We start from the raw sequence: 19464 nt of genomic DNA, 5'->3' as shown, positions 1-19464 counted from the left end.
GTGTGAAAGGGCAGCCGGACACTGGACCGGAATGAGAGACATGCTCTGTTCGCTATACACTGAAGTGCCGGCAATGAGTGTGGACATAAAGTGTGGGTGCCTCCGCAGGGCCCTGGTCATGAAAAACACCCCCCGCCCCTGCCTTCCCCCACCTGCTGCCTGCTCCCCAGATGGACAGCGTATGAAAAAGGCAGCCCAGGTCCTGGGTCCCCAGTGATCCCTCCCACTCTGCCAGGAAAACGACCCAAGATGGAGAAACAAATCACATCAAGATGTCCATTTCCATGCCACACCCAGCGTTAGCGGAACGAGTGTGGTGGGAACAGACCCGCCAGGGCTGACTTCCTTGGATGTGGGCGGGGGGGTGTTGATCTGCGTCTCTCTGACTCTCAAATTAAAGAGAAAAATCTTCAAAGGCTGTTCTCACTTGACATTACATCTCACAGTGCTTATCACCACCTGACATTGTATCCTGCATTTATTTGTTTACCTGTCTGTGTGGTCACCGTGGTCCTTCCCAGCTTCTGGACTCCTATCTTGTGTGGAGCAAGTGCTCAATAAGTACTTGTTAGAAAATGAATACGTGGCCGGTGCCACAGCTCACTAGGCTAATCCTCCGCCTTGCAGCGCCAGCACACCGGATTCTAGTCCCGGTCGGGGCGCCAGATTCTGTCCCGGTTGCCCCTCTTCCAGGCCAGCTCTCTGCTGTGGCCCAGGAGTGCAGTGGAGGATGGCCCAAGTGCTTGGGCCCTGCACCTGCATGGGAGACCGGGGAAGCACCTGACTCCTGGCTTCGGATCAGCGTGGTGCACTGGTCGCAGAGCCCAGCTGCAGTAGCCATTGGGGGGTGAACCAACAGAAAAGGAAGACTTTTCTGTCTCTCTCTCTCTCTCACTGTTCACTCTGCCTGTCAAAAAAAAAAAAGAAAAGAAAATGAATACATTATTTTACTAGAAACTTCTCAAGAGTGTCACATGGCAAGCAGGGCAGAGGGAAAGCCACTGGCTCTGCAGAAGCAGGAAGCAAGCCCTGGAGGGTGACTTCAGCAAAGCCACTGGGGATCCAGGGAGCCTGGGTCCTTCGGTTCCTGACCAGGGGTAGAGCAGCTTTTTTTAAAAAAAATAATTATTTATTTATTTGAAAGTCAGAGTTATACAGAGAGAGGAGAGGCAGAGAGAGAGGTCTTCCATCCACTGGTTTACTCCCCAGTTGGCTGCCATGGCCAGAGCTGTGTCAATCCGAAGCCAGGAGCCAGGAGCCAGGAGTTTCTTCTGCGTCTCCCATGCGGTGCAGGGGCCCAAGGACTCGGGCCATCTTCTACTGCTTTCCCAGGCCATAGCAGAGAGCTGGATTAGAAGTGGAATAGTTGGGTCTCGAACCGGTACCCATATGGGATGCCGGCGCTTCAGGCCAGGGCGTTAACCCGCTGTGCCACAGTGCAGGCCCCTAGAGCAGCTTTTGACACAGCCCTGGCACATGCCCCAGACCTGTAAATGGTCACATCTAGGCCCTGCCCAGAAATGTGACAAGGTGATGAGGAGAGAAGTCATCCCCAACAAAGAATTCTAGAAATGATTGGGAGAGAAAGGCGACACAACTGTGCACGGAGGCTTTTGGTGCCTTAGTTCTCACCCACCCCGACTACTTACTCAGATGGTGGGCTCTCCGTCCTTGGGGGGTGTTCAATTAGGGGCTGACAACCACTTACACAGCATGCCTGAGTTGGAGTGTTTTACGCACCTCCCAGCAGGTGGCAGGTGCACTGGGAAGCTCCGCCCCAAAACCAACACAAAAGAGGCTTTGCGCCACCTGGTGGACGTGGTATCAAACTGCAGGTCTCTCCCCGGAGAGCAGCCTTCTGCTGCTGTCTACATAATCCCACTTGCCCTGGGTTCTCTCAGACCCCTCAAGGATGGTAAGGCCACAACCCATCCATACCTCCAGACCCCCACCTCCCAAAGGGAAGCAGAAGGGGATCAGAAGCCTGAGGGACTCTGTGTTGCCTTCCAGGCACCGCTTTGTGCGTGCTGTCCCCGGGCACCCTCCCTAAATATGGCGATAGTCAGCTTCACCCCCCTGCCCCTCACGTATATGCAGACTTGCCAAGGCCAAGGCCCATCCCCCTCTGCATGCTCACCACCCCCAGGCCTCCATATGCGAGCCACTGATCTACAAGGGGCTTGGAAACCTTAAAAATGGAGATGGTGAGGACAACGTTTCTTTTTTCTTTTTTTTTTTTTTTTTTTGACAGGCAGAGTGGACAGTGAGAGACAGAGACAGAGAGAAAGGTCTTCCTTTGCCGTTGGTTCACCCTCCAATGGCCGCCGTGGCCGGCGCGCTGCGGCCGGCGCACCGCGCTGATCCGATGGCAGGAGCCAGGAGCCAGGTGCTTTTCCTGGTCTCCCATGGGGTGCAGGGCCCAAGCACCTGGGCCATCCTCCACTGCACTCCCTGGCCACAGCAGAGAGCTGGCCTGGAAGAGGGGCAACCGGGATAGAATCCGGCGCCCCAACCGGGACTAGAACCCGGTGTGCCGGCACCGCTAGGCGGAGGATTAGCCTAGTGAGCCGCGGCGCCGGCAGGACAACGTTTCTTAAACACGCACATTCTGATCTCAGAACCACCCACTTTAAATTCCCACCCAAACTAGGGGGCTGTCCCACTGGGCCTTAGTTCAGAGGGGCCACAGTGAGCCAGCCAGTGGGGAAGGCTCCCGTGCACAATGCCAGCTTCCCACAGAACCTGGTGCTGGCATTTCAGGGGTGCTGAGCCCTCGCGCTGCGCATGTGTGCTTTCTGCCTTTCTCCAGGAAACCTCTGAGCCAACACAGCAGTAGAAAATGCACCAGGGCCAGTGTCATAGCCTAACGGGTAGAGCCACCCCCTAGACGCCAGCATCCCATATGGACATCAGTGCAAGTCCCAGCTGTTCCACTTCCGATCCAGCTCCCTGCTAAAATACCGCGGAAAGCAGTGGAAGATGGCCCAAGTGCTTGGGCTCCTGCACCCATGTAGGAGACCTGGAAGAAGCTCCTGGCTCCTGACTTTGGCCTGGCCCAGCTCTGGCTGTTGCAGTCATTTGGGGAGTGAACCAGCAGATGGAGCAGCTCTGTCTCTCTCTCTCTCTCTCTCTCTCTCTCTCTCTGCCTTTCAGATAAATAAAATAAATCTTTTTTAAAAAGTATCATCTAACTAAAATAAAGTGTGAACCAGGCTCCTGCCCAAGACGGGGACTGAAGCCAGTGCTGGAGCAAAGGGAAGACATGAGACAGGGCAGCCGGGACAAGGGAGCGGCGCCCAGGGTTCCCAGCAAGGGACAGGGGCTGCGCCATCCGTCTCGCTAATGGACTTCCCAACACGCTCACTTTTCTCCAAAGCTCTTTATTTGCTGCCGACACTGAAGTCAGGTGTCAACAGCAGAAGAGGCTGGGACTGGCGGCGACTTTTCCAGCCCTGGCCATCTGTCTCCTGGTTCCGACACCTGCTGTGGGAATCCCCCCCCCCCATTCTCACACCGGGAGCTTTCCCGCCCCACCCTCCCCCACCCAGTGGAAAACAATGGACGTCTGCTTGAAGCTTGGTGCCAGGTCCACAGCAGGTGTTCAGTCTTCGAGATCCATCCCCAGACCAGGGCCCACGCCCCTGGGCAAATGGAGAAAAGGGTGGAGCCCCGCCCCCCATGGGGAGGGCAAGGGGAAAGTTCCAGAATCTGGGGCCCCTGACCCTGTGGTGCCAGTGCAGGTGCGGCACACGGTTCCCGGCCACTGACAGCCATCAACACACTGGCCAGCAAATGTACCCGGTGCAAGTGATCTGGGCACAGTGCCGAGACTGTGAGAAATGGGGCTTCAGCGGCAGCTGCGCGCCTGGCCAGGGCTGGGGCTCGGCGGGGGTGGGGAGAGTAGCAGCGCCTCCCTTTCCAGCTCCGTGGCTGGGGGGGGCTAGGCGTGGTGGGGGGTCAGGGGGCCACCCTGGAGCCTGGCCAACGGGCTGGGAGGGTGCAGCCTTTTCCAGCAGGCGCCAGACAGAACAGCCTGGAGCTCCCCTGGCCTGAGCCTCCCCAGCCCCGAGACCCAAAGGCTGGGAGTCCCCGGGGGCCCACACACGCTCACAGGGCAGTAAGAGCACCCCTCCCCCATTGCCCCCACACTGCATCCCTTCCTCCGGGCTGGCAGGGACGGGGGCTGGGGGGGCGGGGGCTGTCCATCACTGGGACTGGGGAGGAGCCGTGTCCCTGCTGTGGAGCGGCTGAAGGTCCCTCCCAGCCAGCAGCCAGGTCCCAAGCACGTCACAAACGCGGCCTGGTCCCAGCCTCCTGGAGTGGCAGCCTCACTTTCGAGGTTAGAGACCGTGGACTCCAGAGAGGTGCAGCAGCCTGTCCAAGGTCACACAGCACACAGGAGGGCGAGGGATGCCAGGAGCATGAGGGGAGGGGTGGTCCTCATCCCCAAGGCACCAATGAGCTGAAAACTGCGGAGGAGGGCGGGGGCCAGGCAAACCGGACTGCTAAGGAGCTCAGAGCAGAGAAGTCGGGCCCAAGTGCATCCAGGGGCCCTGGAGGAAACGGGGCTCCGGCTGGGCAAGCCTCTGCCTGGTCTCTTCATCTCTAACCTCTGGGGGGCGGGAGGCAGGGGGCGTGAATTAAACAAGGTAAACCAGAGGCAAGGCCTGTCGCCCAGGCTGGGCCCCCGGCGAGCACCTCGCCGCGGTCATTACTGTGCTGGAGGCTGGCGTGGTCCTGAGCCTCCCTCCCAGGCGTGCCTCAGCGCCTCTGACGGGGGTTTATAAGCGCGCCCCTTTTGTGGATGGGGAACGATGAGTCTCAATGAGGCACTGCCATCCCCTTCCTGTGTAACACGCAGGGCTGGGCCTTGATGCCCGGCAGAGTGCAGACAGGTCGCCAGCCGGGCCAGGAGGACGGTCCAGCCTCGTCCTCCACTTAGCTCCATCCCTCCCGCCATGTCCTGGGTGTGGGCCGGAGGCTCCGAGCAACGGGCAGCCCTGAAGCCCCCCAACCCCGTGACGTCAGATGCCATCTTCCAAGTATAGAAGCCACCCTGGGAGAGCGGCGCAGCCTCTAGGGGACGCTCCGTGCCCCCTGCCCAGCCCCAGGTGCCTGCACCCAGCCAGCCCTCATGGAGAGACTTCCGGCATCTCGTCCTCGCGTGCCGTTCCATCCTGCTCCTGGCAGATGCCCTTGGCCCGGGCCGCCTTCCCTGGAGTCTTTAGAAACCTAGAATTCAGGCCCCAGGGGCAAATTATCAGCTCCCCCCCCCCCCCGCCCAGCTGCAGGGGGCTTCTGGCCCGCCCAGCCCCAGCCCTGCTCCTCACCTGAACACGAGTTTCTGACCGGGTTCCTTCCTGATGATGTTGAGCTTATAATAGTGGCGCAGGGCTCGGGACAGCTTCTCGTAGGTCATATTCACTCGGTTCTGGAAGGTGAAGCGGCCCGTGTCAGGCCCCTGGCCCAGGCCCAGCCGTACCGGGCATGTGTGTCTGTGTGTGTGTGTGTGTGCGTGTGTGTGTGTGTGTGTGTCTCCCTCTCTGCTGCTCTGCCTTTTGAATCAACAAACCTTTTATTTATTTTTTTTAAAGATTTATCTATTTGAGGCCAGCGCCGTGGCTAACTAGGCTAATCCTCTGCCTACTGCGCCGGTACCCAGGGTTCTAGTCTCGGTTGGGGCGCCGGATTTTGTCCCGGTTGCTCCTCTTCCAGTCCAGCTCTCTGCTGTGGCCCGGGAAGGCAGTGGAGGATGGCCCAAGTGCTTGGGCCCTGCACCCGCATAGGAGACCAGGAGGAAGTGCGCCGGCTGCAGCGGCCATTTGGGGGAGTGAACCAATAGAAGGAAGACCTTTCTCTTTCTCTCTAACTCTGCCTGTCAAAAAAAAAAAAAAAAAAAAAAGATTTCTCTATTTGAAAGAGTTACACAGAGCGAGAAGAGGCAGAGAGGTGCTGGCCCCAACAAACCTTTTATAAAATTCCTAAGTTAAAAAAAAAATGATAGGAGCCAGCGCTGTGGCCTAATGGTAAAGCAGCTGCCCGCAGCGCTGGCATCCCATATGGGTGCCGGTTCAAGTACCGGCTGCTCCATTTCTGATCCAGCTCTCTGCTATGGCCTGGGAAAGCAGTAGAAGATGGCCCAAGTCATCTTGAGCCCCTGCACCCTCGTGGGAGACCTGGAAAAAGCTCCAGGCTCCTGGCTTCAGATTGGCGCAGCTCCAGTCGCTGTGGCCATTTGGAGAGTGAACCAGTGGATGGAAGACTTCTCGCGCGCGCGCTCTCTCTCTGCCTCTGCCCCTCTGTGTAACTCTGACTTTCAAATAAATAAATAGAAATTAAAAAAAAAAAAAGATAAGAATGCGGGGCCAACCACCCAAGATCACCTGCCGCCGCCCCGTGGGTCCCGGCATCCCCCTCGATGGGAATTCGGCCTTCCCAGCCCAGACACCCGGCGCTCCCGCGGGCCAAGACACGGAGCGCTGCACACAGACTGTGAAAGCCGCCGAGCTGGCCAAGGCCGGGAAGAAGCAACGGACGACGGCGCCGGAGCTTCAGCAGTGCTGGCCATCCACCAGAGGCCCCTGCCGGTCCCCAAGCCAAGGGTGAAGGCCCCATCCGTGGAGGGCCGTCCCCCGGTGCTGGGGGTCCACGCTGGCCCCCGGGGCCGCCCGCGCCTGGGTATGCTACGCCCCCTGCCGGCCGGCTGGACTTCACCTTGTGCTTCCCCCAGAGTCCGGCGAGCCCGTTGGGATCCACAACGCGAAAGATCTTGGCGTCCTTGTCCTCCCACCTGATGTAGGGCTCGTACCGGGGATCGAGGAGCAGCTGGTACACGAAATCCCACAGCAGCCGGCAGTCTGCAACGCAGAACAGGGGTGAGGTGGGGGCAGGCGGACTCGAGGTCAAGGCGTGGGAGCGCAAGCGTGAGGATGAGGGTCATGGTGGGAGCAGGACCCCTGCCGTCCTCCCCACTCCAGCGGGGGGCTGGAGCCCGCAGCTCCCAGTGGCAAGCGGAGCTGGCATTCTCGCCCAACCTGCACGCTCCGTCGGGGGTCCACGGTGGGGCTGCGCCCCTGCCTCCAGATCCCCCAGTGCCCCGGGCTTCTGTGGGTCCCAACACGCACCCTCCCTCCTGCGCTGCTAACTGTGGGGCCCCTGCACCCACGTGGGAGACCCGGAAGAAGCTCCTGGCTCTTAGCTTGAGCCTGGACCAGCCCCAGCTGTTGTGGCCATTTGGGGAGTGAACCAAGAGATGGAAGATTTTCCTCTCTTTCTCTCTCCTTCTCTCTGTCACTCTGCCTTTCAAGTAGATAAATAAATAACCTTTAAAACAATCCAATACTTGGGTTTTTAGTGACTTCAATAATTCCCTAGCCCAAAGCCAAGCTGCGCCCCGAGGTCCTTCCAAGGCTGCAAAACAGCTCCCCGCACCCAGCCAGCTTCTCTGCCCATCTGGTGGCCTATTAGTCATTCAACAACGAATGCAAACAGAAGTCACTGGATCTTGGAGAAGGCCCTGAACTCCTCCGTGCCTCAGTTTCCCTATCTGTGAAATGGGGCTAACAACAGGGCCAACCTCAAACTCTGCTATGGAATTAAGGAAATGGGCTGGAACGTTGCCCGGCACTAGGAAGCACTTGACAATTTGTGAACAAAGTTTTAAAAGGGAGGCTACCCCATGCCAACCAAACGCCTGCCTGTGGCTGCAGAATTGTGCCTGCCCTAGAGACGGGCTGGGCTTGGCAACCCAGACAGCCACCTGGGAGCCTGCACAGACCCCAGGTCGACACAGCCCTGGTCCTTATCACCCTGGCCCCTCTGCCCATCCCCTCCTGCCCTGGAGCAGCTCCCACTCACCAGCTGTCCTGCCGTCCCTGGGGGCCCGTGGCACCCTGGGGAGGGGGCAGAGCCTGGAGGTCCTGGAGCCCAGCCCTGCACAGCGAAACACGTTGAGGGTCTTCTCCCAGCCCAGGGGCCACTTAGCCAGGCAGAGGGCGTCCAGATGGCTGAGGGAGCCAGCAAGCCCGGGGTGTGGTGGCTGCTGCAGGAGGCCCCTGTAGGGGGCTGTCCGGGGGGGCGTGGTTCCCTCTGTGAGCAGATCTGAGCCTGGGGGTGCAACACGCTTCCTGCTAGAAGGTCGGGGGGGGGGGCTGCAGAGAGCAGTGGGGCAGGGCCTGGCGGGCTGGTGGGAATGAAGCCTGCTCTCAGACCAGCTCCCTGTCTGTTAAATGTCCTACAAGGCTAAGCGGGTGGGGGGTGGGGGGAGGCAGGTGCTGTGGCACAGTGGGTGAAGCCACCCTCTGTGACGCCACCACCCTCTGTGACGTCAGCATCCCCTGTGAGTGGGCATCCTGGGTCCCAGCTGCTCCACTGCTGTGACCTGGGGAAGCAGCAGAAGATGGTCCAAGTGCTTGGGCCCCTGCACTCACGTGGGAGACCCAGAAGAAGCTCCTGGCTCCTGGCTTTGGATTGGCCCAGTGAACCAGCAGATGGAAGACCTTTCTCTCTGTCTCTCCCTCTCTCGCTTAACTACAGTGCCAGGTCTAGAAGCCAGCTGTCCTCTGCCCAGTGCCCACTCCACTGGGAATATTTATGGGGAATCCAGGCACTGGTCTAAGGATTTTGGCAGTACATCTCTGAAACCACCCCATCCCATGCCCCCGACCAAAAAAAAAAAAAAAAAAGCCCCTGCCCTCATGGAGCTTATACTCTAGCAGGTGGGGGTCTGGGGGGGGTGGAGAAAAGATGATTCATATAAAAGGAGGGCGGGCATTGTGGCACAGCAGGCTAGGCTGCTGCTTTGGGTGCCCGCAGCCCACATCACAGAGCCAGGTCAAGTCCCGGCTCCAGTCCTGGCTGCTCAGCTTCTGCTTTTTTTTTTTTTTAAGATTTATTTATTTATTTATGTATGTATTTGAAAGTCAGAGTTACACAGAGAGAGAAGGAGAGGCGGGGGGGGGGGGGGCTTCCATCTGCTGGTTCACTCCCCAGATGGCTGCAATGGCTGGAGCTGCGCTGATCTGAAGCTGGGAGCCAGGAGCTTCCCCTGTGTCTCCCACGCGAGTGGAGGGGCCCAGGACTTGGGCCATCTTCCACTGTTTTCCCAGGCCATTGGCTGCTCTGCGTCTAATCCACCTTCCTACCAAAGTATCCTGGAAAGGCAGCAGATGACAGCCCAGGTGCCTGAGTCCCTGCCACCGACGTGGGAGACTCTGATGGAGCTCCTGGCTCCTGGCTTTAGTCTGACCCAGCCCTGGCTGTCATGGGCATTTGGGGAGTGAACCAGTGGATAGAAGATCTCTCTCTCTCTCTCTCTCTCTTTCTGTATGTGTGTGTATCTTTCTTTGTCACCATGCCTTTCAAGTGGGTGAAAAGGAAACATTTAAAAAATTTAAAAGATAAAGAAAATAGAGGCAATATACAATATGGGAATTAAACACCATAAAGCATATGGGAGCCAGAGGGCAGTTTCAGAGAAGCTGGTCAGGGAAGGCCTCACTGACAAGCTAGCCAGAGACTTGAGGAGATAGAGGACAAAGTGGCTCATGCAAAGGTCCTGTGGCAGGGTGGGTCTGGCTCCTCTGCTGAGGAAGGAGGCCTGCAGTTCCAGCGACATGACGGCAGGGGGCGCCAGAGGAGGCGGGCATTTGATGCGGTGCAAAGGGAGCCCAGGAAGATTTGAGGGAGAATGACACCACCTGGCTCTGGCCTCTCTGTGAGAACAGGTCACAGGACGCCAAGAGCTGCAGCAAGGAGACCAGCAAGACGGCGGGTCTCCCAGAGGGCTGGCCAAGCAGCTGTGGATGGTGGGAAGGGGCTGCATGCAGCAGGGGGCGGCAGGATTTGCTGACCTCCAGCGTCTGGGTGTGAGCACAGCAGGGGTGGGGCTGGGCTGGGGAAGACGGCAGGGGCTCCTGGGGTCGAAGCGCCTGCTGGGCAGCCCAGTGCAGGCGTGGGGCAGGCAGCGTGGGGCGCGTAAGGCTGGGATCCAGAGCCACCGAGGCCCGAGTGGGAATCATGGGCCCAGGAACGCATCCCACCCGTCCAGCACGAAGTGTGGCGAGGAGAGGAGAGAAGAGGCCCCGGGCCTGTGCTCTGCCCCCAGTGATGTGCAAAAGGGGACAGCAAAGGAGTGGTGAGGGTGGGTGGAAGTCCAGTGAGGCAGGGGGCCCGCAGGCAAAGCAAGGAAGGGCTCAGGGGTGCAGCCCAAGGACCCTGGGGTCCCTGCAGCCGCGTCCCATGGGGCCAGCGGGAGGACAGGAAGTAGGGACAGGCGGCAGGCTGGACAGGAGAGGGGCCAGGGGGAGGGGGAGAGGGCCCTCCAGATGAGGCAGATTTAGGGGAGGGGGCTCAGGGCTCCCCGAGGAGCGTCCTCACCTGCCAGGGGCCGTGGGGAGGGCCGCGCGGACAGCTGCCTCCACGCCCCTCCAAACCAGGGCCCGCGCGCCAGGGCTCGCCGCTGGGTCTTGATGCACTGGAGCAGCTCATACAGGACGTCGCCTGGGGTGGGAGGGGGCAGGACGGCAGGCTGCGGTCACTGCCTCCCAGGGTGAGGGCGGGAACACCTGGAGGCAAGCTTTGTGCTCACCGGGGGGGGGGGGGGGGGGGGGGGGGGGGCAGGCTCCCACGGCTGCTGGCGGAAGTCCCGGCCTGGCAATGGGCAGAGCCCCCTGGTGAACCAACTTCTAAAAAAAACCTCTCTCCCCGCTGGGGATGCAGCTGCCCCCCGGGCCTGTCCTTCACAAGGTCAGGCTGCTTCCCAGGCCCACTCTGTTGGCTGAGAACCCGTGGGCAGTGCACACACTGCACAACCGTACCTCACATCCCTAGGAGCAGAGGCAACTCTCCTAACGCCCATGGGATTCTCCAGGCTTTATGAAGACTGTCCCTGCCTTCCAAGGCACAAAGCAATGGCAGCCTCTTCTTGCAAGGCGGGAACGGGGCCCTGGCCATGGTCCCAGCGAGAGGACAAGAAAGAGAGCAGTTGGCTGAGAGAGGCGTCCTGGGACCCCCCAGCGGCGGTGGTCACTGGGGGCTGGGGCTCATCTGGCTTCCTTGGCCAAAGGCCAGGCCCCGTGGAACACACGGGTGTGTTTTTTTAAACATGCCAACTCAGCCTAAACACGAAGAGGTGAGTAAACAGGGACAGGTGGGAGCCCGGCAGCTGAGGGCGGGGCCAGCCGGCGCGGGAGCCCGGAGCAGGGCGCCTGCAGGGCCCCCAGAGACCAGAGGGAAGCCTGACCTGAGCCGGGAGCGCGAAGCCGGAAATCGTCCTTGGTGAGGAAGCAGAGCGCGCGGCCGTTCATCTGGAAGCCGAGCTCGCTGGGACTCCGCAGCGCGTACTCCCGCTCCGCCCAGCGCAGCCAGTGCAGGACGTCTTCCCGGCTCCACAGGGCGGGCTGCAGGCCTGCAGGGGCAGCGTGGGCTGGGGAAGCCGGGGCGGACCCCTGGGCAGAGCCGGGCCTCGCCGCTGCCGCTTCAACCTCTGGCTTGTAGGCCACCTCCCCAAAGAAGCCCATCGGGATGGCTGCATGCACGCAGACGCTCTCCGGTCCTGCCCGGCAACCCCGTGGTCACCTCCCCTGTTACTGAGTTACTTGCCCCTCCCGGCACCTTACTTTGCAATTGCATTGTACATTTGATAAAACTTTTATTTGCATGTGTTTATCATTGCATATGTATCCACTTATTGCTGGTACTCCTGCCTGCTTCCCAATCATTCACTTGGCAAATGTTTACTGAGGACTTACTACATGCTGGGCCCTGGATGGGTCTGCTGGGGCACAGCAGGTGCTCACTAAACACAACTTGAACCATTGCCGGCAATACCCAGACGAGTGGCTATTTTATTTCTCCTGTTTTGCCACTCTCCTGGGCTTGTTATGCTCCTATGCCAATTAAAAAAAAAAAAGTTTTATGTATTTATTTGATAGCAGAGTGACAGAGAGAGAGAGAGAGAGGGAGGTCTTGCATCCTCTGGTTCACTCCTCAAAATAGCCTGGAGCCAGGTCTGAAGCCAGGAGCCGGGAACTCCGTCCTGGTCTCCCACAGGGATGACAGGGATCCAAGTATGTGGGCATCATTTGCTTTCGCAGAAGCATTAGCAGGGAGCTAGCGGATCACGAGTGGAGCAGCTGGGACTCAAACCAGCACTTCCCCGTGGGATGTGGGCGTGGCAAGCAGCGCTTAACCTGCCGCACCGCAACACCGGCCCCTCGGACACAATTATTGGCTTCCTTGGTTTGGGTGAGGGTGAGCATGGCTGTGTTATGACTTCTGTGGGCCCTCTGTGCTTTTGCCTTTATGGGCTCCTTCCTCCACTAAAAAATAAATAGCTAGGGAATGGTGTTTGGCACTGCGATTAAGACACTGCTTGGGACACCTGCGCCCCATATCAGAGCTCCGGGGTTTGAGCCCTGACTCCTCCTCTTCCGGTAGAGCCGATCTGCTAATGTGTGCCCCCGGGGGCCAACAGACTCTGCTCATCCAGTCCAGTTTCTGCAGCTAAGCAGACTGAGGCAGAAGAGAGAGGAAACTGTCCAAAGCTGCACCTCTGTAATGACAAAGACTAAACCAACCTCTGCCTGCCTCATGCCCAAACAGCACAAGAAATCAAATTGGGTTCCATGTTCAAAGCGGGAAAAGCGTATCTGCCCCATCACTGCTCCACTCACTCAGCAATAGCTGATGCGCTAATGCACACGGGCCACCTGCCAGGCAGGCTCAGTGCTGGGGACGAGGCTGGGGAGAGGCCGGCAGGAGGAGGGTCCCACATGGGAACCAGCCAGGGGCGGGGTTGATACTGCCCAGCAGGCAGGGGCAGGGGCAGAGCGGCGGGAAAGTGAGAGATGCAGCCGGTTTGGGAGGACGGAGAAGTTGCCCTTCTATGTGAAAAGAAAGAAGAATAAATGTCTGAAGCCAGCCGGAATATGAATTTTAAGGGGAAAATAAAAAGAGTAGAAGCAAGAATTAGCCTTATACAGCATTCCCTACCACAAAGCCTCGGGATTACGATCTAGTGGTCACACACTATGGTGGACAGGTGTCGCTGGGAGAAAAGACGGAACTCCAGAATAAGAGTGTGTGTGTGTGTGTGTGTGTGTGTGTGTGTGTGTGTGTGTGTGTGTGATGTTAATAGATGACTGAGGCAGGATTTCTGTTTTGAGAGGCAGAGAGAGACAAATGGAGACTGGGCTGTCAGCTGCTGGTCCATTCTCCATATACCCCCAACAGCTGAGGCCAGGCCAGGGCCAAAGCCAGGGGCCAGGAACACATCCAGGTCTCCCACACGGGGGGCAGGGACCCACATACTTGAGGCATCACTACTGCCTCCCAGGGCGTGCATCAGCAGGAAGCTGGAGTCAGGAGCCAGACCCAGGACTCCGAGCCAGGAGCTCCAGTGGGGGACGTGAGGGTCTTAACCATGAGGCTAAATGCCCATCCCCTTTATTTTGTTTTTATTATTATTTTTTTTATTTCTCTGGACCCACTCCATTGCTTTCCTCTCCCCGCTGAGCCTTGATGAGTGCTGTGACAATTGCAGAAGGTGGTCCTCAGACCTCCAGCAGCGGCATTCCCGTGAGCTTGCCAGAAATGCAGTCTCGGGCCCCTCCCAGACCTGCTGAGCCAGGTTCCCAGGAGATTTGCCCTGGGAACCAGCTGGCCCAGGAAGGCAGAGCAGCCCAGGTGGCTCCTGTGCCCAGTCTCTGTCACTGAATGAGGCTGCGGGGGTGGTCACACAGGGGGTCCTGGGGCCTGCACTGTAGCCGCATCCCTGCCTCCTGCCCCACTCACCAGCCACGGGTAGACCTGCGTGGATGTGCACCAGGGCGGGGGCACAGTGGGAAGCCTCTACCCTTTCCCAATCCTGCATGAGGGTCACTCTGCCGGAGCCCCCAGGGATCCCTCTCCCCACACATCCTCCTAGTGGACTTCCCCCTGCTCTGCTGCTGATGGTCTTTGTTTACCAAGCAAATGCACACACACCCCCAGGGAGCTCCATGGAAGATGGCCTGTGTGCTGCGCTGAGCACCGACTCCCAAAGCTAAGCACCATCCCTTGGGTGCATTCACTTCCTGCAGAGGCAAAAATCTGCCCTGATTAAGGGGGTAGAAGTCGGGGGTGGGGAACAAGTGTCAGAGAGGTGTCCCGAGGTGCACATCTGGGACAGAGAAGGTGGGGCACGAAGGGCTGAGTCAGCCCCGCCTCCCGGGTCGCCTGGCAATGGTTTGCTTATCAGGGATGCTGTTGTCAGGGAAAATGGGTCACCTGGTGTTAGACAAGAACTGAGGGCCAGCACTGGGCTGTCTGAATACTTCCAGAAGTTTCATTAAAGACGAGTCACGGAATCTAAGATGACAGATACAGAAGATGTGGCTGTCACCCCTGCACTCCAGCCCCGGGCTCTGTCTGGGGACATTTTTTCTGGCTGCAGGAGCTCCCCTGAGCTGATAAATACAGGGGAGCGTGGGCATGCTGGAGAGTCCATTTTCAGAGAACCAGCCCTCACCCCATCACCGCTGGGCAGGGGGTGGTAAGGCCCCAGCTTCCTTACTGTGTAGCTGGAGAACTTCGGGTGTGTGCCATGTGCTCCCCGGAGGTCTGCAGTGGGCACGAGGTCCATGCGCCCACGGGGATGACGGCCCCAAGAACAATTTATGCTTTTTCTTTTCTCCCCCCCCCCCCCCACTGCTCCCTGGTGTTCTAGGATCTGCTCCGGGGAAGTCTCAGCAGAGGAGCAGGAGAAGTGTCATAGGAGCGCTAGTCTAGGATGCAATGGGCCACAGCCTCTGCTGTGCTACCAGGGACGAGGACGCCCTGGAGGGGAGGAATGCCACCACTGGGTGTGCGGGGAGACTGGCAACCCCTCCCCAGGCCTCCCACATTCTTGGGAGGTCTTGGTGTCCCTGAGGAAGGCCCCTGGTCTCTCATTTGTTCAACAAACGCTGAGTGAGCTTCCTAGCTTGGGGAGGTTGGTCTTTCAGAAATTTGACCTCCCAGTGCTTGGAGGAGAGTTGTAGGTCTTGTGTTTGAACCTCACTATGGGGAAGTGCGGCTCAGAAGTTGTGTTCAAATTTCCACCCTCAGGGCTGATGCTGTGGCATAGCGGGTAAAGCCGCTTCCTGAAGCACCAGCATCCCATATGGGTACAGGTTCTAGTCCCAGCTGCTCCACTTCTGATCCAACTCTCTGCTATGGCCTGGGAAGCAGTAGAAAATGGCCCAAATCCTTGGGCCCCTGCACCACAATGGGAGACCTGGAAGAAATTCCTGGCTCCTGGCTTCAGATCAGCGCAGCTCTGGCCGTTGCAGCCAATTGGAGAGTCAACCAGCAGATGGAAGACCTCTCTCTTTCTGCCTCTCCTTCTCTCTGTGTGTAACTCTAACTTTCAAATAAATAAATAAATCTTTAAAAAAAATTTCTGTCCTTGGGGCTGGTGTTGTGATGCAGCAGGTAAAGCTGTGGCCTGTGATGCCGGCATCCCATAGGAGACCCAATTCAAGTCTCAGCTGCTCCACTTTCAATCCAGCTCCCTGCTAACGCACCTGAGAAAGCAGCGGAAGATGGCCCAAAGTCCCTGGGCCCCTGAACCCATATGGGAGATGTGGAAGAAGCCCCTGCTCCTCTCAAGATGGGTGAAGTCATACCCGACGTTCCACTTCGCTCTCAGCTCTGTCCTCTCAGCGGCTCCAACAGCTGGCTGTGGCCAGGAAATCAGACAGGTGTGAAATCGCGAAGGCATGTTCCAGCTCCTGGGCCGGCTGAGCCAGAAGCAGCCCGGATGCTCCATAACCAGGCTAGTCCGCAGCTGCCCAAAAAGCCCACCTAGACCACAGAACACAGCCAGCAGGCAGCCGGCACCTGTCCGCTGATTTGCACGACTGACAAAGCGCATGTTAAAATCTCTTGGAAGACCATCAGCAGGACCAAGGTTTGCCTTCGCCTCCATGGAGTCCCTGTGTGATCTGAGCATGCGCATTCATCTGCGGCCAGCTCCATGGTGACGCGCGAGCTCGGGAGGGAGCACAGCCTTGGGGAGGAAGGCTCTGACCACCGACTCTCCCCCGGTCATCTTTGGGTGAATTTGGCTGTTCTATATGTCTTGCTTATGCTTCTCTGTCCTTGCCCAGATTTTGACAATAAGCACATGCGATTTGGTAACAATTGAAATTAAACAGAAGTATTTCCAAGCAGACTCCGCGTGTATGTTACAAGTGTTCACGGTTTAGCTTCCCCACTGGCAATGTCCCCGACTCTGTCTTTAAGTTGGAAGAGATGCGGTCACTCACTCAACTCCAACCCTCATCTCTCCAGGGAGCACTGGCGCCCTTCCGTGTTTGCTGTATGCCTTCTCTGATCCCTCACCAAGGAAAAACTGAAACCCAGCACAGGAGTAGCAAACGACAGAAGGCAACTCCTTAGGTGAGAAGAGCTCTTCTGCACCCCTCTACTTACGGAGTCTCCCGGGCAGCTTGCAGATGCCCGCCCCGCCCGGTAGGTTCACTTGAGCGTCACATGGGGCTCGGCCGTGGGCTCCCGGGGGTGGTCGAGCTGCTGGCGGGCGGAGGGGAGAGCCAGCTGCTGTGGGCTCCTAGTGAGAGCGAAAGCGAGGGCATCAAAGGAGAGCATCCTGGGAAGGCTCGGTCTCACTTACGGTGGCAAGAATTATTTCAGAGGGGAAGAGAGGGAGAACGGCTCGGGGGACCCCAGGGGCTGGAGAAGTGTCTGAACCCAGGGTCCGGCCAGTGGAGGACGGGGCTGCACAGTCCCACCGTCAGCCGTGGCCACCTGAGAGTGACTGACTCACCAGGCTGGGGGAGGAAACCCGTGGCAGGATTTGGTGGAAACAGGAAGTTGCCCCAAGGTGCAAAGGAGAAAACCCGGCATTTCCCCACTGTGGGAGCTCCCAGAGCTGTGTGCTCAGCTCCTGAGTCCGGGAATCAGGCTGCAGGGAGAGACTTTGGGATCTGCTGCCAGCAAAGCAAACAAAAAATCACAGTGCTGCAGAGCAGGGTTCAACCCTTTTGGGGTAGTTCCCAATCACTGCTGGTGGGCCCCTAGCCCCCCTCCCCAGGTTGGTGCTGTTTCCCAGGCAACCAAGCCTGAGAACCTGAGGGGTGGGGCCAAGGGAGGGGTTACTCAAGGCCTGGTCTTGCCTGGGACTCGCAGGAGGTGCCTTGTCTACTCCTCCTGGGCTCCAGCGAGGGATGTGGGTTTGGAGAGAGGGCAGAGAGGGGAAAGCTCTCGGAGGGGGTGACAGGGGCCCCGTCTGGGGAAGTTCTGAGGCTCCTAGGGGAAACAGCAGATCTTATAGGGGTCGCTCCGGAGGGGACGGGGTGTCGTTGCCCACTGCATTTGCAGGCTGCGAGGATATGGCTTGTGGGGGGACTTCACATGTCGTCGGTGTACGGTGACAAGGAGGCAAAGGGACAGCAGTGGGGGGGCCTTCAGGGGCCGTGCGTGCGCCTTCGGAGCCGCACTTAGCACCGAGGGGGTGTGACCAGCGTCTGCGGATGCGGGGACCGCGGGGGGGGGGGGGTGCATGGAAGGTGAGGTCTTGGACTGCGTTGGAAGGTGAGGTCCCAGCCAGCAGGAAAGTCAGCGAAAAACAGGTGGAGGAGAAAGGATCAGGGCCGGGTGGCTCCGAGTGCGCGCTGTGCGGTTCGGTCGCGGGGCTCTTACCTGCATTACAGGTGGAGGCTAGGGAGTCCCCGGCTTTCTGTCGTCAGCGCTCCCCTTGCCGAGCCCCTGAGGCCCTCGGCCTCCTCTCCAGAAGCTCCTCACTGGGCGTGGAGAAATGGGAAGCTCGCGAAGCAGGAAACTCCTGGCGAGAAGCGCCCGGGCGAGTGCGTGGGTGCCCCCTCGAGCAGGCGCGCACGGAGCTCGGGTAATCGCTATCCTTCCGGGAAACGAAATCGAAAGAGCCGGATCGGGCATCCTCGGGGCAGGCTAGGGGCGGCCCCTTGCGGGCAGAACCCGGGGATGCTGCACGCTGGCCGGTGCGGGAGGCAGGGAGCCCGGCTCGCGGTCTCCTGCCGGCGGCACTCAGCGCCTCGGGCAGCCTGGCCACGACTCCCAGGGGGGACTGAGGCGGGACTCGGCGGGATCCGATCGGTTGGGACGCTGCCCCTGACCACCAGAGGAGCTGTCTGACACCTTTCCCAGACAGCATCCACAGTGTGCGCCGAGACCGGAGGATCAGGAGGCTCTGAAGTGCGGAGTGGGCACCCCACGGAGGGCAGCGTGGCAGGGTCCAAAGCAAAGCCACAGACCACTTACTCCTGGCCCGGCAGTCCTGCCTCCAGAAATTTGTTCAACAACTATCCCAGATGCAGGTGGCTGTTTATCGCGGTTTATAATAGGAAGTGATTAGAAGCAACTCAGATGTCTCTAAGAAGGGGCTGTGGGTCATGGCAAGCTCTCCAAGAGGCAGGATGGCACAGTGGCTCCATTGAGAATCTGGGCGTTGGGCCATGGCGGAGTGGGTTAAGCCCCTGCCTGCAATGCCAGAATCCCATATGGGTGCCAGTTCGAGTCCCAGCTGCTACACTTTTGATCTTGCTCCCTGTCAATGCACCTGGGAAAGCAGCAGATGTCTCAAGTCCTTGGGCCCCTGCACCCATTTGAGGAAGCTGGATGAAGCTCTTGGCTCCTGAACTCAGCCTGGACCAGCCTCAGCTTTTGAAGCCATTTGGGGAGTGAACCAGAGGATGGAAGAACCCTTTCTCTCCCTCTTTCTCTGTGATTCTGCCTTTCAAATAAATAAAATAAATTTGTTTAAAGATTTATTTACTCATTTGAAAGGCAGAATTTACAGAGAGAGAAAGAGACAGAAAGAGAGAGAGATCTTCCATCTGCTGGTTCACTCCCTAAATGACTTCAACAGCCAGAGCTGGGCCAGGCTGAAATCAGGAGCCAGGAGCTTCTTGCAGGTCTCCCAAGTGGGTACAAAGGGCCCAAGTTCTTGGGCCATCCTCCACTGTCTTCCCAGGCCATATAGCAGGAAGCTGGATCGGAAGTGGAGCAGTCGGGACTTGAACTGGTGCCCATATGGGATGCTGGCATTGTAAGAGGCAGTCTTATCTGCTATGCCACAATGCTAGCCCCTAAAATAAATCTTTAAAAAAAAAAGGAATCTGGGCCTGCAGAGCATGCGTTTGGTACAGCAGTTAACTCAGCTTGGGACCCTGGCGCGTCATATGTGAGCGCTTGGTTTTAGTTCCAGCTGCTTTGCCTTCCATCCAGCTTCCTGGTAATGCTCACCCTGGGAGGCAGCAGGTCATACTCAAGCACCTGCTCCCTGCCACCCACGTGGAAGACTGAGATGGAGTTTCAGGCTCCCGGCTTCGCCTGACCCAGCCCCAGCTGTTGCAGGCATTTAGGGAATGAACCAGCAGATGGAAGATCTCACTTTGTCTGGCTGTCTCTCTCTCTTTCTCCAAACAAAATGAAAATAAACTAAAA

At 58.4% G+C, this 19464-nt stretch overlaps 1 protein-coding gene across 4 annotated transcripts; it reads right to left on the bottom strand.

The window, feature by feature from the left end:
- Positions 1–3373: 3373 nt before the first annotated feature.
- ETV7 (ETS variant transcription factor 7) lies at positions 3374–18049 on the bottom strand. Of its 4 annotated transcripts, XR_016234636.1 has the most exons (9): positions 17683–18049; positions 16456–16591; positions 11243–11407; positions 10378–10500; positions 7858–7932; positions 6715–6857; positions 6384–6581; positions 5331–5431; positions 5206–5232 (listed from the first exon to the last, which is right to left on the bottom strand). XR_016234636.1 is itself a non-coding variant. In XM_070074149.2 (8 exons), exons 1-8 carry the CDS (start codon positions 17686–17688, stop codon positions 5133–5135), a joined length of 849 nt encoding a protein of 282 aa, XP_069930250.2. In that variant the 5' UTR covers positions 17689–18039; the 3' UTR covers positions 3374–5132. The 4 variants fall into 4 exon arrangements, 3 of the variants coding, with proteins under 3 accessions (XP_069930250.2, XP_089190134.1, XP_089190135.1); XM_070074149.2 differs by lacking the exon at positions 6384–6581 and having other exon boundaries at positions 3374–5232; positions 17683–18039; XM_089334008.1 differs by lacking the exons at positions 6384–6581; positions 7858–7932 and having other exon boundaries at positions 3374–5232; positions 17683–18033.
- Positions 18050–19464: the final 1415 nt, after the last annotated feature.

This window comes from Oryctolagus cuniculus, chromosome 5, assembly GCF_051225735.1.
Source record: "Oryctolagus cuniculus isolate XC-2025 breed Fujian yellow rabbit chromosome 5, ASM5122573v1, whole genome shotgun sequence".
In the NCBI taxonomy this organism is placed as follows: Eukaryota; Metazoa; Chordata; class Mammalia; order Lagomorpha; family Leporidae; genus Oryctolagus; species Oryctolagus cuniculus.
Note: the sequence above shows the minus strand (reverse complement) of the source record. Positions and strands in the feature narration are given on the sequence as shown.